At 44.5% G+C, this 15,226-nt stretch overlaps 1 protein-coding gene across 2 annotated transcripts in view; it reads right to left on the bottom strand.

Annotated features, from left to right (window-relative positions):
• Positions 1-447: 447 nt before the first annotated feature.
• The window catches only part of LOC122939090 (tRNA (cytosine(72)-C(5))-methyltransferase NSUN6-like), a 58,860-nt gene continuing 44,081 nt past the window's right edge, over positions 448-15,226 (bottom strand). For both annotated transcript variants that reach the window (XM_044295063.1, XM_044295064.1), the window contains exons 7-12: positions 14,444-14,525; positions 13,179-13,298; positions 3,177-3,321; positions 2,607-2,758; positions 1,879-2,004; positions 448-655 (exon numbers count right to left, since the gene is read on the bottom strand). In XM_044295063.1, the coding sequence (XP_044150998.1) occupies positions 452-655; positions 1,879-2,004; positions 2,607-2,758; positions 3,177-3,321; positions 13,179-13,298; positions 14,444-14,525 (829 nt within the window). In that variant the 3' untranslated portion in view covers positions 448-451. The remainder of the gene's footprint in view (positions 656-1,878; positions 2,005-2,606; positions 2,759-3,176; positions 3,322-13,178; positions 13,299-14,443; positions 14,526-15,226) is intronic.

Raw genomic sequence — 15,226 nt, 5'->3', positions numbered from 1 at the left:
CAGGACTGAACGTTGAATCTAAAAACATGATTTACGTTAAACTAAAAAAATGCCTTTTTATAGGTAGTGGCTGTTGTAGTTGCTCTTGGATGATCTGTAGTATTATTCCATTCACAGGCAGTACGAGGACGGAGATTTACGCGGCAATGTAAACAGTGTATATATGTTAAAAACTGAATTAAGCTTTGTCCTTGACAAATCCCTTGGACACGTTTTACTAATGTGCACAGAAATAACCGGGCCTTATAAAGCCCCGGTAATTCCTTTAACCTGCGGACTGCAGAATGAACAGCTGGCAGACTGTCTGCTTCTATGGCAACAGAGATATTAATTTGCTGTCATGGCAACACGGAGACAGCAAGGAATCCGCCACCTGAGGAATGCATCGCTTCATCCACGCGGCATACAGTCCCAAACACCCAAAAAAAAGAAGAAAAAATAAGTAAATAAATTAACTATTTTTAATAAATTTTGCAATAAAGAACCCGATGGTGTCCGTGTTGGCTAGCAGAGTCCGCTCCTTATCTTCACAAGTCCCATCGTTGATGTCAGAGTCCCACAGCACTGCCAGGGACGGATCAAACCTCTGCAGGAGCTGCAGCTGATCAGGGGACAGTCCTGCGCCGGCCATACCTTCTCCTCCGATGTGCGGCTCCTGCACAAGATCATCAAGCTTTGTGATCACAAACACCAAGACAAGCAAGGCTTTCCATTACATTCATAGTAGGATGTATGGGTTCTGCAGAACCGTTCTGCCAGGTTCTTCTATTCCCTTACGATAAGCGGTTGCAGAGGTATCTGGGGGTCAATGATCTCCCAAGGCTCAGGTTATGCCATGGTTGAAGTAAAAAAATGAAAATCAGATATACAATAGTAGAGGACAATCTCTTTCTAACAGCAGCTAGAACCAGCCCTGTACCTCACATGGATCCAGAGATCTCCCCATCCATTGTTCCAACTGTTCTGCTAGATTTATTTCAAGCTGTCAGATAAGTGGGGTGTGCCCTTTCTGCTTTAGCTCTCTCCCTATCATAGCTCAGGGGATGTGTCTTTTCTGTTGCAGCTTCTTATAAAAGACAGGGCTGGTGGCAGTTGAAGATTTAAACTGAACGTGTGCGACCACCTCAGTGAGGTGGACAAGACATAAGGGAAACCTGCACCTGAAGGCATCTGTGTTGGTCCCATGTTCGTATGCAAATGAGCCTACAGGAGCAACGGGGGTGTTACACCTAGAGCAGTGGTGGCGAACCTATGGCAAGGGTGCCAGAGGCGGCACTCAGAGCCCTCTTAGTGGGCACCGACGCCCTGGAAAAAGTCTATGGTGTACCAATATGCCTTAGACTTTTCCTGCCATTCATCAGCGTAGGGCGCACTATGAACGGCACAGGCAGCGCACTGAATGTAGGCAGGCTATTATAGCTAAATGATAAAGTATATGGAAGATATACTGTATTGGTATTCAGGGTAAATTTCTAGGTTGGCACTTTGCGATAAATAAGTGGGTTTTCGGTTGCAGTTTGGGCACTCGGTCTGTAAAAGGTTCACCATCAGACTGCTTTTTCTGCAACTGTGGCACCTGAACCTGACATTGGTGGCAAATCCTAGCAACATGTACACCATTGCAAGGCATATTCCTCACCCCTTCCCTATGCATCCCTCTGTTCTTTTACACTCTGCTCACATCTGTGTCGGAGCATCGACCGATGGGACAAGAAGGATAGCTCTGTATACAGCACTATTTTTACAGTCAAAATGATGCTAACCATGACAGACTCCATTGTAAGTCCATCAGAATCTGACAGTCCTTGCTGTCTTCTTAAACACTTTGGAGTAAAACCAATTTATTTATATTTTTTTACGAATACAATGTTGTGCTACCTGTGTTTGAAGCTGGAGGCAGGGGAAAGTCTTTAGGGCCCAGGCCACTTGTTCTTCATTTTCAGATAAAGTTATGGTGCATGTGCTATAAACCAGTGTACCACCAGGTTTTAACAATGAAACCGCCTGGAAAAAAAAACATTCATGGAATAAAAATTTGATACAGTGAAAGCAACTTTTTCCCATTTCTTTAAATTATGTGTGATTATATTAGTACTGAGTAAAAGTCCTTCAGCTTTATGATCATGCAAGGAATGAAATCCTCGCCCGACGCGCAAGAGACGTCCTCCCCCGACGCGCAAGGGGCGACGTCCTCCCCCGACGCGCAAGGGACGACGTCCTCCCCCGACGCGCAAGGGACGACGTCCTCCCCCGACGCGCAAGGGACGACGTCCTCCCCCGACGCGCAAGGGACGACGTCCTCCCCCGACGCGCAAGGGACGACGTCCTCCCCCGACGCGCAAGGGACGACGTCCTCCCCCGAAGCGCAAGGGACGACGTCCTCCCCCGACGCGCAAGGGACGTCGTCCTCCCCCGAGGCGCAAGGGACGACGCCCTCCCTGGCGCGCAAGGGACGACGTCCTCCCCCGACGCAAGGGATGACATATTTCATGACACAAAGAATTACATCTTTCCCCGATGCAAGTGATGACGTCTTCTGGCCAATGACAACTTCCAGCACAACTCCAGATGCACAGGAGACGGCTCCAGCAGACATGAAGACTTACCGTGCTGAAGAGTTTCCTCTGCAGAGGTGGATAAGACGTTAGCTCCCTCAGTGATAAAGCACAGGCCATGTTAGGTCTCTGTCCCATTCCACTGCATGGGGCATCTAAAAGTACACGATCGAAGGACTCTGGGGGGAATGGAGGAGCCGTACCTAAAAAGTAAACTGTATCACACAGACAAATTGTAAGACACTGAAGGGGAACTTTTAGGGCTGTTTCACATGGGCGAGTCCATTGCTGGAAGCACGCTCCGTGATCCTCCATTCTGGACATGAAGGAGCACACGGCATTATACTGATTTATAATGCTCTGTGCCTCTGCATGACCTTACTGATACAGAATCATAGTGACATAAAGCTGTCAGTGTGGCCTTGTAGAAGTAAGGTCATACAGAGGCACACAGCATTATAAATCATGATAATGCCGTGAGCTCCTGCAAGTCCTGAACGGAGGATCACACTCACACACAGAGCATGATTCCTGCAATAGACTCGCTTGTGTAAAAAAGCATTTATAATGCTCGCATGTGGAATACAGTGGATGCCCAGAGCCTGTAGTACACCCGCTTACCTTGGCTACTGTCACTTGTGTCATGTGTCACCGCCTTGGTACTGTTATAACAGTACGCCTGGACGCTATCGAGCATTAGCCCAGCCACATTCTGCCTTATTTTTTCCACTTTGTTGGCTATTTTGTCCATGGCAATGACTTCTCCCTAAGGAACAGAACCGCCATCTTTACCGGAATTACAACTAGTTGCATTTCTACATACAGAATCTGATAACCTGTTGTACCAAATCAGTCACTGCACTGTCTATATGTGCTAATAGTGGTCTGCCACTAGGTTCTTGTAAATGAAGGCATTATGGGGCCTGACCTGTAGAACACAATCTTTAAGTACCTGGAATACAGCAGCCAGGAATTGTGTGTGTAGCATGTTTTTTGTTTTTTTCGCTCGGCCTCCCTTGATGCCTGCTGAGTGGACAGGATATTCCCAATGTGCTGCTACTGCTATGCTCAGCACTCTTAGTCATTAGGATTTCTCTCCATTACTCCTTCCCCCTCTTATAGCATGCAGACACACATACACTGAAGCTGCATCCCCCTCTTCCCTGTCTTCTATGTACTGATTTACGTTTCTTGGTGACTGAAGACGTTTCGGAACCTTTACAGAGAACATGAACAGAAGAAAACTGCTGAAAGGTGAAAAAAAAGCTCTGTTCTCTCCTAAAGAGATCCCATATTTTTCACTTTATAAGACACTCCTAGATTTAGAGGAGAAAAACCGTAATTAGACTTACCGGTAATTTTGTTTCCTTGAATCCACCATGACGGCTACCATAGAGATTGACCCTTGTCCTCTATAGGGGCAGGAACACAGAGTTTAAACGGCCACCACCCACTCTCACCCTCCGTGTTTACAAATTACCAAGGTGGGTGCAACCTAAGTGTATATAATATAAAAGCTTATCTCTACATGTACAGACAGCTAGATATATATATATATATATATATATATATATATACACACATTTTGAGTATTCCGTCATACTCTAAACTTTAAATTTATTCTTGGTGGGAATATCCGAGCCGTCATGGTGGATTCAAGGAAACAAAATTACCAGTAAGTCTAATTACGGTTTTCCTTATCATCCACCATGACGGCTACCATAGAGAACTACCAGATTACTTGGTAGGGGGGGAAATAGCAGCTTGCAGAATTTTTTGACCAAAGGTCAAGTCTGCACCAGCCGAAACATTAATACGATAGTGTTTTATGAACGTCATTATACTTGACCAGGTAGCAGCTTTGCAGATGGTATCTATGGAAATGCCAGCCTTCTCTGCCCAAGAGGATGCCATTGCCCTAGTGGAATGGGCTCTAATGTTGGTCAGGCTAGACAGACCTTCCATGGAGTAACAGCACGAGATAGTAGATTTAATCCAGCGCCCGATAGAGGCCTTGGAAACTTTTTCCCCTTTGTTCTGCCCTGCAAACTGAACTAGGAGGTTATCATCTTTCCTAAAATCTTGGGTGACTGTCAGATACAGGATAATGGCCTCTCTTACGTCCAGGAGATGGAATTGTGTCTCATCTGGGCTAAGAACGTTCTGTAGGGAAGGATGGCAGAATGATTTCCTGGTCTCTGTGGAAGTTTGACACCACCTTAGGGAAGGAAACCCGGATCTAATTTAAGTACTATTCTGTCTGGAAATACCGAAAGGTAGGGTTCTCGGCAGGATAGGGCCTGGATTTCCCCTAAGCGTCTGGCCGATGTAATGGCGATTAAAATGCCGTCTTTATACGACAGGTGTTTGATAGAGATGTCTGACAAAGGCGTGAATGGGGGCTTTAGTCAGTCCTCGCAATACTAGATTTAAGTCCCATTGTGGTACCCTCGGGGTAAGGGACGGTCTTATTCTGGACGCCGCTCGTATGAACCTCCTAATCCATTGGTGGCTGGATAGGTCAGAGTCATAGAAAGCTCCCAATGTGGATATTTGTACTTTTAACGTACTTGGTTTAAGTCCTATGTCCAGGCCCCTTTGGAGAAAATCAAAAATTTTCAGAATGCAAGGGGGAGATTTATTGGGAGAGGCATCCCCTAGCAAGGAGCAGTATTATTTCCATATTTTAAGATAAATATCCGTGGTGACTTTTTTACGGCTTGATTTCAGAGTATTGATAACCTTTCCTGAAAGGCCCTTGCTTTCTTAACATTTCGCCCTCAAGATCCATGCCGATAGTCTGAACAGGCTGGGGTTCTGATGTATGATTGGACCTTGAGATAAAAGGTTCGCTTGGGATGGAATTTCCCATGGATCCTCCATGGCCAGCCCCTTTAGGATGGAGAACCAGCTTCTCTTGGGCCAGTATGGGACTACCAGTATTACTGTTACGAGATCCCTCGATATTTTTTGCAAGACTCTGGGAATTAGAGCCCAGGGAGGAAAAGTGTACGCTAAATCCCACATCCACTTGATGGAGAAAGCGTCCATTGCGCAAGGATGGTCTCTGGGATTTAGTAGTACTTTTGCATTTTGTTTTGACGCAAACAGGTCTATTTGGGGGGTTCCCCATTTCTTGCAGATTTTCAGAAAGGCTTCCTGGGACAAAGACCACTCTCCGGGGTCTAGAGTCTTCCTGCTGAGGTAGTCGGCTCCTATATTTTCTGAGCCTTTCAAATGGATGGCTGTAATGAAAGAACATTTTCTTCTGCCCATCGAAAGATTTGTTCTGCTAGCTTCTTTAGACCTGGAGATTTCGTGCCCCCCCTCCCCCCTGGTGTTTTAGGTAGGCTACCGTTGTTGTATTGTCTGAAAATACTTTCAGATGTTTTTTGAGTAGTAGGTTGTGAGATACTTTTATGGTTTCCCACATGGCTCTCAGCTCTTTGTAATTTGACTATCTGGTTTTTACTTCGTCTGACCATTTGCCTTGCCAGTTTGAGGAGTCCACTTTCGCACCCCATCCCTGACCGCTTGCGTCCGTTATGATTTGGACCTCTGGGACTGTCTCTCAGGTTACGCAATTTAATAGGTTCTTTCTTTCCTTCCACCAATTTAGGTCTAGTTTTACATGGTGAGGAATTGATAGTTTTCTGTCCAAGGAGGATTGCTCTCCGTCCCAATTCCGCAGTATCCAGGTTTGTGTCGTTCTGGAGTGGGCTTGGGCCCAAGCTACGGTGGTAATACACGATGTCATTAACCCCAGTATGCTCATGGCTTCTCTTATCGAGCACTTTTTCTGAGCCTGGAATTTTTGTATCCTTTCCCTGAAAGCTTCGAGCTTTTCTAGTGGGAGGGATGAGACTGGGAACTTGAGTTTAGCAAAACTCCCAGCAATTTTATTTTTGTGTCCGGTATTAAACAAGACTATTTTGTGTTTATTAACCAGCCCAGTTTTGACATCTCCTGTATGACGTAGTCGGTCAGTCTGGATGTTATCAGCGAAGACTCTCCTACAATGAGGAAGTCGTCTAAATAAGGGAAAATTTTTAGACCCTCTAGTCTGAAAAATGCTATCATTTCTATTATAATTACCCTTGGGGCAGATGAAATGCTGAAGGGCAACGCTGTGAATTGGAAATGATTTATTATGCCTTTCTGATCTTTTAGTGCGAACCTGAGGTAGGTTTGAGATTTTTGATTTATGGGGACATGATAGTATGCGTCCTTGAGGTCGATGTATGCCCCTTTTTTGATTAGGGGAATTATGGACGCAATCGACTCCATCTTGAATTTTTGGTAAGTTATGTGCCTGTTTAATTCTTTGAGGTTTATGATGGTACAGTAGGATCCGTCAGTTTTTTGGACCAGGAATAGTCTTGAGTAAAAACCCCTCCCCCTTTCTGGCTTGGGGACCTCTGTTATGATGCCTGAAGTTTTTAAGTCTAGTCTTGGGCTGTGGGATGTCACCTGGAATCTTTTTGGGGGTATTGAGGAAAATTCTATGCAGTATCCGCTTTGGATTATATTTAGGGCCTAGGGATTTTGGGTCACTTTCTGCCATGGAGTTAGAAAATTCCTCAATCTTCCCCCGACGCTGGCGTCATTGCTTATCGGACTGTTTATTTTGGGGATTGAGGAGGAAACCCCTGCCTTTGCCTCCTTTTGGATAACTCCATCGACCCGTCTTCCCTTTACCTCTATAGGATTTTGACTGGGAGGAGTAGGGACGAAAGGTTTTTTTTCTTTTTCTCTTCTGGGAACCCATTTTTTGTGTCCGCTGCCTTTTCCAAGATTGTGTCGAGAACAGGCACGAACACATACTCTCCAGAGAAGGCAATGGAAAATAGTTTGGCTTTCGATGTTCTGTCACCTCCCCCTTAACCCATAGCGCCCTTCTCACAGTGTTTGATAGATCTGCGTCCTTCACGGCGAATCTGACAGATTCCGCTGAGGCGTCAGCTAAAAAGGCAGTGGCGGATCTAAGAAGGGGGATGGAACCTAGGATTTCTGGGAGTCTTGTTTTTTAAGTGATTCTCAAGCTCATTAAGCCAGATATACATAGTTCTGGCAACTGATGTCGCTGATATGTTGGTCTTAATATCAAACATGGAAGTCTACCAAAATGTACGTAGCAGAGAATCGGCTTTCCTCTCCATTGGTTCAGATAATTGTGAAGAGTCCTCAAATGGGAGGGAAGTCTTTTTTACCACCTTTGCGACCTGAACGTCGATTTTTGGTGTTTCGTTAAAGATTTTTGTTTCAGCCTGGTCAAACAACAATCTTTGTTTAAATTCTCTAGAGACTCCCAGCCTCTTTTCAGGATCACTCTATTCGTCTAGGATCATGTCCCTTATGTTTTCGTTTACGGGAAAGACTTTAGATTTCTTTGTTCTTAATCCCCCAAACATTTCGTCCTGAACCGATTTGGGCTTTTGGACATCCTCGAAGCCCATAGTAGCCCGTACGGCTCCCAATAGGTCGTCAATGTCTTCAGATGAAAAGTAAAATTTCCTTGCATCCTCCACAATTTCACCCTCAGACAAGTTGTCGTCATCATCAATTTGTCTTGAGGCGGAGGCACCCAAGTCCATGTCCTCAGCATCAGAGGAGGATGGAATTGATATTCATTTTTTTTTGGGCGGAGGTAAAGAAACAGACTTAAGCAAGGCCAAGGAGGACTTAATTTCGCTCTGTATCATGGACTTAACATCCATGAGGATAGACGGCTGCTCCTCTTTTACCAGATCATTAATACAAGGCTGACAGAGTTTTTTAGTATAACCTTCCTGTAGCCTTTTAGCACAAGTAGCACATCTTGCGTTTCTGTCCCTATAAGAGAGGAGCAACTATGCATTAGACAGGCATTAGAAAAAGAAACATTTGTTTCTTATTCCCCACAGGGTAACTCACTGTTGGAGTGGCCGAGGGATGATCCGTCGATTTCATGTGGCTTGCTGGGGTATCTGGAGCAGACATGTCTCCTGGAGCTGAAGAGGACTCACAGTGGAGGTAGGAGCAATTCGAACATGCCGCTCTTTCATGCTCCGTGCAGCGTCTGACGTCATTCGTTGTCGCGCGCGCTCTCCACTGCTGCCTAGCTCCGCCCCCACCCGGAAGTGCCTGCGCGCTGGACCTGCAGCAGGTATCGATGCCGGCCTGCTTCCTCACAGAGGTCATGGAGGGAAAGCAGGCCCCCGATAACCGGGACGAGTTCCCTCGTGTGCTACACCTCTGCCCAGCGTTGGAATCTACTGCAGGAGGGCAGAGGGAGATAGGAACCATACCTTTCCATCCGAACCAGGTACCGAACAATTCCACTAAAAACAATACCTCCCACAGGAGGTGCTCTGTGTAGGTGCTCCAAAGGGACAGAAAAAAACGGAGGATGAGAGTGGGTGGTGGCATTTTAAACTCTGTGTTCCTGCCCCTATAGAGGACAAGGGTCAATCTCTATGGTAGCCGTCATGGTGGATGAAGAAGACCAGGAAGCGCAGTTCTGCAGTCACCGCTGCCTGCACCTACTGCATACTAGTCTATAATGGAAGCACTCACTAGTATTTGCTTTATAAGACAAACTGCAATTTTTCCCCGCAAAAAAAACGCGTCTTAAAAAAGCGAAAAACACAGTATATTACAAAATTTAATGCATTCATGTGTACTATGCAGGATAACAGGCTGAACCTGATGGACGTATGTCTTTTTTTCAGCTTTACAAACTATGTTACTATGGGATGGAGCAAACAAAAAAAAAAAAGGCAGATAAAAGAGACAGTTATAGGCTAAAAGAAAAATTTCTTAAAATCATAAATCAGGATGTGCTTGCAAATGGTTAACTGGCTCACCGCAGCGACTGAATACCGTACGCTTACCTCATTATCGGCCTGGCTGAGGAGACACGACGTGGATGAAATGAGCTCAGCAAAACAATAACTGCACGCTGCGCTATCCAGTAAAATGTTAATTGCTGTTTTTCATAAGGATATAATCACCACAAATAAACTCCGCTAATTATTTAGTGTGCAGCTTTACCAAACCGCAGGGATCACGGGGACATGGAGGTATATTTAGACAGATGACTGCGTTAGTATGGGAACATTCACCCTGATTTAGTCATTGTGTATGTAAAACAGTGAATAAATTACCAGGGTATTCTCAGAGGAGACAGTCACCGTGGGGTTAAGAAGGGTCTATATTACAAATACTGCAAAGACACAATAAGCCTCCATCGGGACCCAGCAGACTGGAGGAGAGGAGGTCACAACAACCAGTTACAACTCCACATCTCCATTAACCCTTTCCATTTTTTGCATTTTTGTTTTTCACTCTATGCTTTCCCAAAGTCATAACATTTTTATTTTTCTATTCACATAGCCATTAGAAGGCTTGTTTTTTGTGGGACAAGTTGTACTTTCTAATGGTACTATTTACTATTGCATGCAATGTAGTGGGAAGCTGGGGGGAAAAAATAGAAATGGGGTAAAATTGGAAAACAAACGCAATTCCGCCACAGTCTTATGGGTTTTGTTTTTACGCCGTTTCCTATGTGCTAAAACTGACCTGTTACCTTCATTCTTCATGTTACAGCGATACTCCATTTAAATAGGTTTTCTTATGCTTTAATACTGAAAAGAAAAACTGAATAAATACTGAAAAACTTTGGGGGAAAAATATTTTTTTCTTTGCATCGCAATATTCTGAACCCCATAACTTTTTTTTTTTATAGTTATTGCTATGGAGCTGTGTGAGGGCTATTTTTTTTTTGCAGGGAAATCTGTACTTTGTTGATCCGATTGTGCAGTGTGTATGACTTTTTGATCACTTTTTATGAAATTTTTTGGGAGGTGAAACTACAAAAGAAAACATCAATTTTTTTATTTATTTTTTCACATTACGGCATTCACCATACTGGATAAATACATTTGTATTTTAATAGTTCAGGCTTTTTGGGTCATGGCAATGCTAATAATGCTTATTTGTTTCATTGTTTGTATAGTACTCGATCACGTAGCCTGTTCTCGTGAGATTTACCAAATCGTCTTTTCCCCGGCTTTAAAAAATATATACAGTGCATTCAGAACCTCTTCAGACCCTTTCACTTTTTGACGTTTTGTTAAGTTGTGGCCTTGTGCTAAAATTAAAATAAAAAAAATCAACTTTACCCATGATTCCCCTTAATACAAAAAATTAAAACAGAATTTTAGAAATGTTTGCACATTTAAAAAGGAAAAACAAAAATTTTGCATGAATGTAAGAATTCAGACCGTTTGCTATGAAACTAAGAAATGTATCTCTAGGGACCTCCCATTTCTCTTGATCATCTTTGAGATGTTTCTACACCTTGATTGGAGTCACCTGTGGTAAACTCAGCTGATTGGACCAGATTTGAAAAGACACAGCGCTGTCTATATAAGGTCTCACAGCTGACAATGCATATCAGAGCAAAAACCAAGCCATGAGGAAGAAAGAACTGCCTGTAGAGCTCAGAGACAGGATTGTGTGGAGGCACAGATCTGGAGAAGGGGACAAAAACATTTTTTTCTGCTTCACTGAAAGTTCTGAAAGAGCACAGAGGCCTCCATAATTCAATGGAAGAGGTTTGGACCAACCAGGACTCCAAAGTGACTGAGAACCCAATGGTCACTCAGGCTGAGCTCCAAAGAGCCTGTGAAAAGATGGGAGAAACTTCCAAAAGGTCAACCATCACTGCAGCACTCCACCAATCTGGGCTTTATGATAGAGTGGGCTCTCCTATCCAGAAGAAGACTGGAGGCTGTAATCTTAATACTACAAACGTATATCGCCCGTATGGGTGATATGAGATACCGGCGCTGGGTGTCGGACTTAATAGCGCTCCCAATATAGAGCTTTAAGGTTCTTTACTAGTTCTCCCTTTTCGTTGTAGGGCCTGTAGTCTGAAGGGTGTACTAAAATTGCCCTGTCAGTGTCCAATATAAAAAATAGGAGTATTCTCAGATACTTGTAAGAGTACTGCGATAAACATAAAAGTGTACACTGATGTTGCTCTGTGCAGTCAATTACCTGCTTGAGGTCTTCTGTGGACTTAGGAGTTGCCGTCCTCATCTCCTGCTACTTGGTATTCCTCTCTGTTGGGATGCTGCAGATCCCTGACGAAGGAGCCCGGCAGGCTCTGAAATGCGTCGGATGCTTTTTGACCTACGGAGGCTTAGGTATCTTCCACATTGACGTCACTAATAGTGGTTTCTCACAGGTTCCCCCGCACGGCGCGTGCTGCCGGCCGGAGCAGCGCTGGTGTCAGGAGGTGAACGAAGAGGATGCTCTCTGCAGCATCCCAACAGAGAGGAATACCAAGTAGCAGGAAATAAGGACGGCAACTCCTAAGTCCACAGAAGACCTCAAGCAGGTAATTGACTGCACAGAGCAACATCAGTACTCCTACAAGTATCTGAGAATACTCCTATTTTTTATATTGGACACTGACAGGGCAATTTTAGTACACCCTTCAGACTACAGGCCCTACAACGAAAAGGGAGAACTAGTAAAGAACCTTAAAGCTCTATATTGGGAGCGCTATTAAGTCCGACACCCAGCGCCGGTATCTCATACCATACGGGCGATATACGTTTGTAGTATATATCATTCCAATTTAGGGGGACAACAGGACCTAAATAGAATACCGAGCAGCGGACCTTCCCTTTAGGTAGGTCGACCACTTATACAACGCTAGCGCAGGTGGATTTCCCACAATCTGTAATCCCAATACATTTGCAAAGATTTCGAACATTCTGTTGTCACTTTATGGGATATTGAGGGCAGAATGATGGGGAAAACTTGATTTGTTTCTACTTTAACAGAACGATGCAACATCTGAAAAAACTGAAAGGATGTGAAGACTTTCCAATCGCGCTGCATGTGATTTTGTTCAGCTGGGGGAATGCACAAAAAAGCAATTCCCTTTTTTATGCCATTCATTATTTAGCTTAGATGATATGATTTACGTATTTTGTTTATTATGTGGGTATTCACAAATAGAAGGATACAAAATATTTGGATTTGTGTTACTTTTGGGGATTTTTTTGCACTTTAAAGCTCTGTCTGATGACAAATCCATTGGCTACTCTACAGAAGGGGTCAAAGGAACTTCCATTTGCTATGTAATATGCTGGCTCGTCACACTACACCAGGGATCAGCAACCTCCGGCGCTCCAGGTGTTGTGAAACTACATCTCCCATCATGCATACTTGATTGGCTGTTCTCTGAACACCCACAGAAGTGAAAGGAACATGGTGGGAGTTGTAGTTTCACAACAGCTGGAGTGACGGAGGTTGCTGATCCCTGCACTACACAGACTTGTTTTAGATACGGAAACAGGAAAAATGAAAAGAATGCGGAAAGACATGCAAAATCCAAAACAAGCCAGAAAAGGTGGAAGATGGCGTGCAGACAAGAGAGGCCATCAGCTATGTGGGTGGTGAAAGACCTGCTGTTACACATATTACATATATCATATCATAAGGAATTTCAACACCTCTATCAATCAGCAAATATTCAACAGATTCATAATTCCTTCTCCTTTGTGACCCACAGTAATTGGGATTCCTATATGGATGTGGACCTACTCCCCTTAGAGCACAGATTACCTGGTCATTCATGAGGGTGGCAATGTGAGTGGTCTTCCCTCCAGGAGCAGCACACATATCCAACACCCGTTCACCAGGTTGAGGATTCAAAACATGGCTGACAACCGCAGACGGTAAGTTCTATGAACAGATATAGGATTGAAAAAAGAATTTAAAATCCCTCTTGCCGATTTCCATTATTACCCTAATTGACCCCTTTAGTTTTTGGCACATATGACTGTACTAGAAACCCGTAATTCCCCTTTCCCCGCCTGGAGGCTCTCTGTGCATGTGGAGAATCATCTTCAGACCCCTAGAGTAATATAGTAGATGGAAGAAAGGGAGGAGGGGGATGCGGCTGCAATGTCTTTCTCATTGAGAGGCTGCATGCGGTGAGGGGAGGGGGGCTGAAGTATGAAGACACCTGACTGCTGAGCACAGCACTTGCATCATGTCGGGATGATTCAGGGGGTGTCTTTAATTTGGGCATATATACATTTTTTTTATCTGAATATATGAAACCTAAAAGAATTTCACACCTTAGACAGGTAGTGCAATAAATATGTAATCGGTCCCTCCTCCGGGATCCCACCTATCACAAGAAGAGGAGTCCCCTGACCCCCAGTTCTTCAAGCTAGGCCTGATCCCATTCCTCCCAATAAGACCTCATGCACGCGACCGTATATTGGGGCCTTATCTGGATTTTACAGATCGGCAATTTGCGGAACCCAAATACGGTCGTATTGTGATGGGTCGGCGGATCCGGATTTTGCGGCCAGGTACAGGACATGTAGTAGTATCCTTTTGCAGAATGGACATACGGATGCGGAAAGCACAAGGATCATCCATGCGCTTTCCGCATCTATATGCTCATTCCACAAAAAGATTAAATATGTCTACAAAATGCGGACGACAGACCCACTGAAATCAATGGATCCACCAAAATTGTGGATGCAACACAGACGGTATTGGTATTTTGCGGAACCGCAATTTGCAAACTGGAAAATATGGTCGCGTGCCATTTGGATCTTCCACTTAGGCCCTCATGCACATGACCGTATCCATTTTGCTGTCCAGAATGCATGGATCTGCAAAATACGCATGCACTGCGGATCTGTGATTTGCAGATCGCAAAATAAATCCGGTCGTGTGCATGGAGCCAAGTGGAAGTTCCAATGTTTGGACCCCAACTATCAGGCATCTATGGTGGACCCTGTAGATATGCCACAAATGTCTAAAGGGGGAATGCTAGGTCTAGTACAATATTAAAAGTATGTGAGCGTTACCTGCAAGAAAATGTATCCTGGAAGGATGTTATCAAAAGACGGACTTAAGTACACAGGTTCTGTCATTCTGATGCCTTTTCCCCTACGAAAGAGAAGAAGGGGTAACATGGGTAACAGGCGCTGTAAGCTGTAAACCTATATATACAAATCTGATGTTGGCTGATTGAGCTCCCATACTTCCTAATATACACCGTCTTGAAAATGGGTCCCAGAGCCGTGTACCCCACCAGGGTCTGGACCTTCTTTTAACAAACCAAAGACAAATAAAATAAGTTGTAAGTATTCCCCAGCAAGATGATGCCCGAGCTCGGAAATCTTACTGTCTACATGCAGGCACAGTAACGTCTCCCGGAAAACCTTGTGGAGACGCATCAGCGCTAATGCAAGAGACCAGTGCAGGAGTCACCAATTCCAACCAATCAGGACGCTCCTTAAATTTTTCAAAGAAGAATCTCCTGTATTTAAATCACTGCGAAAGGTGCACCACAATGATATGCAACTGACAGTAGTGCCCAATCCCTCAGGCTGATGTTTAGAACTGAGACTTTAGCCAATGTATTCCAGGCAGGAACACAACGGAGCCCTTTTGCACCACCGTCAAGGTATCTCAGCGTGGCATGGGTCCTACCACTAAACTATCTACGGAGTGTGAACACAGCCTGAGAGGTGCTAAGATACCCCCACATACCTCCATCTCCTGTATTTGCTGTGACCAGCTCCTGCGGCTATTCCAGAGATTCACAGCCCTTAGGGCTCGTTCACACGAACGTGTGAAGCCCGTGC

The sequence above is a fragment of the Bufo gargarizans genome, chromosome 5 (assembly GCF_014858855.1).
Source record: "Bufo gargarizans isolate SCDJY-AF-19 chromosome 5, ASM1485885v1, whole genome shotgun sequence".
NCBI classification, from domain to species: domain Eukaryota; kingdom Metazoa; phylum Chordata; class Amphibia; order Anura; family Bufonidae; genus Bufo; species Bufo gargarizans.
This window is presented reverse-complemented; position numbering and strand designations above follow the sequence as displayed.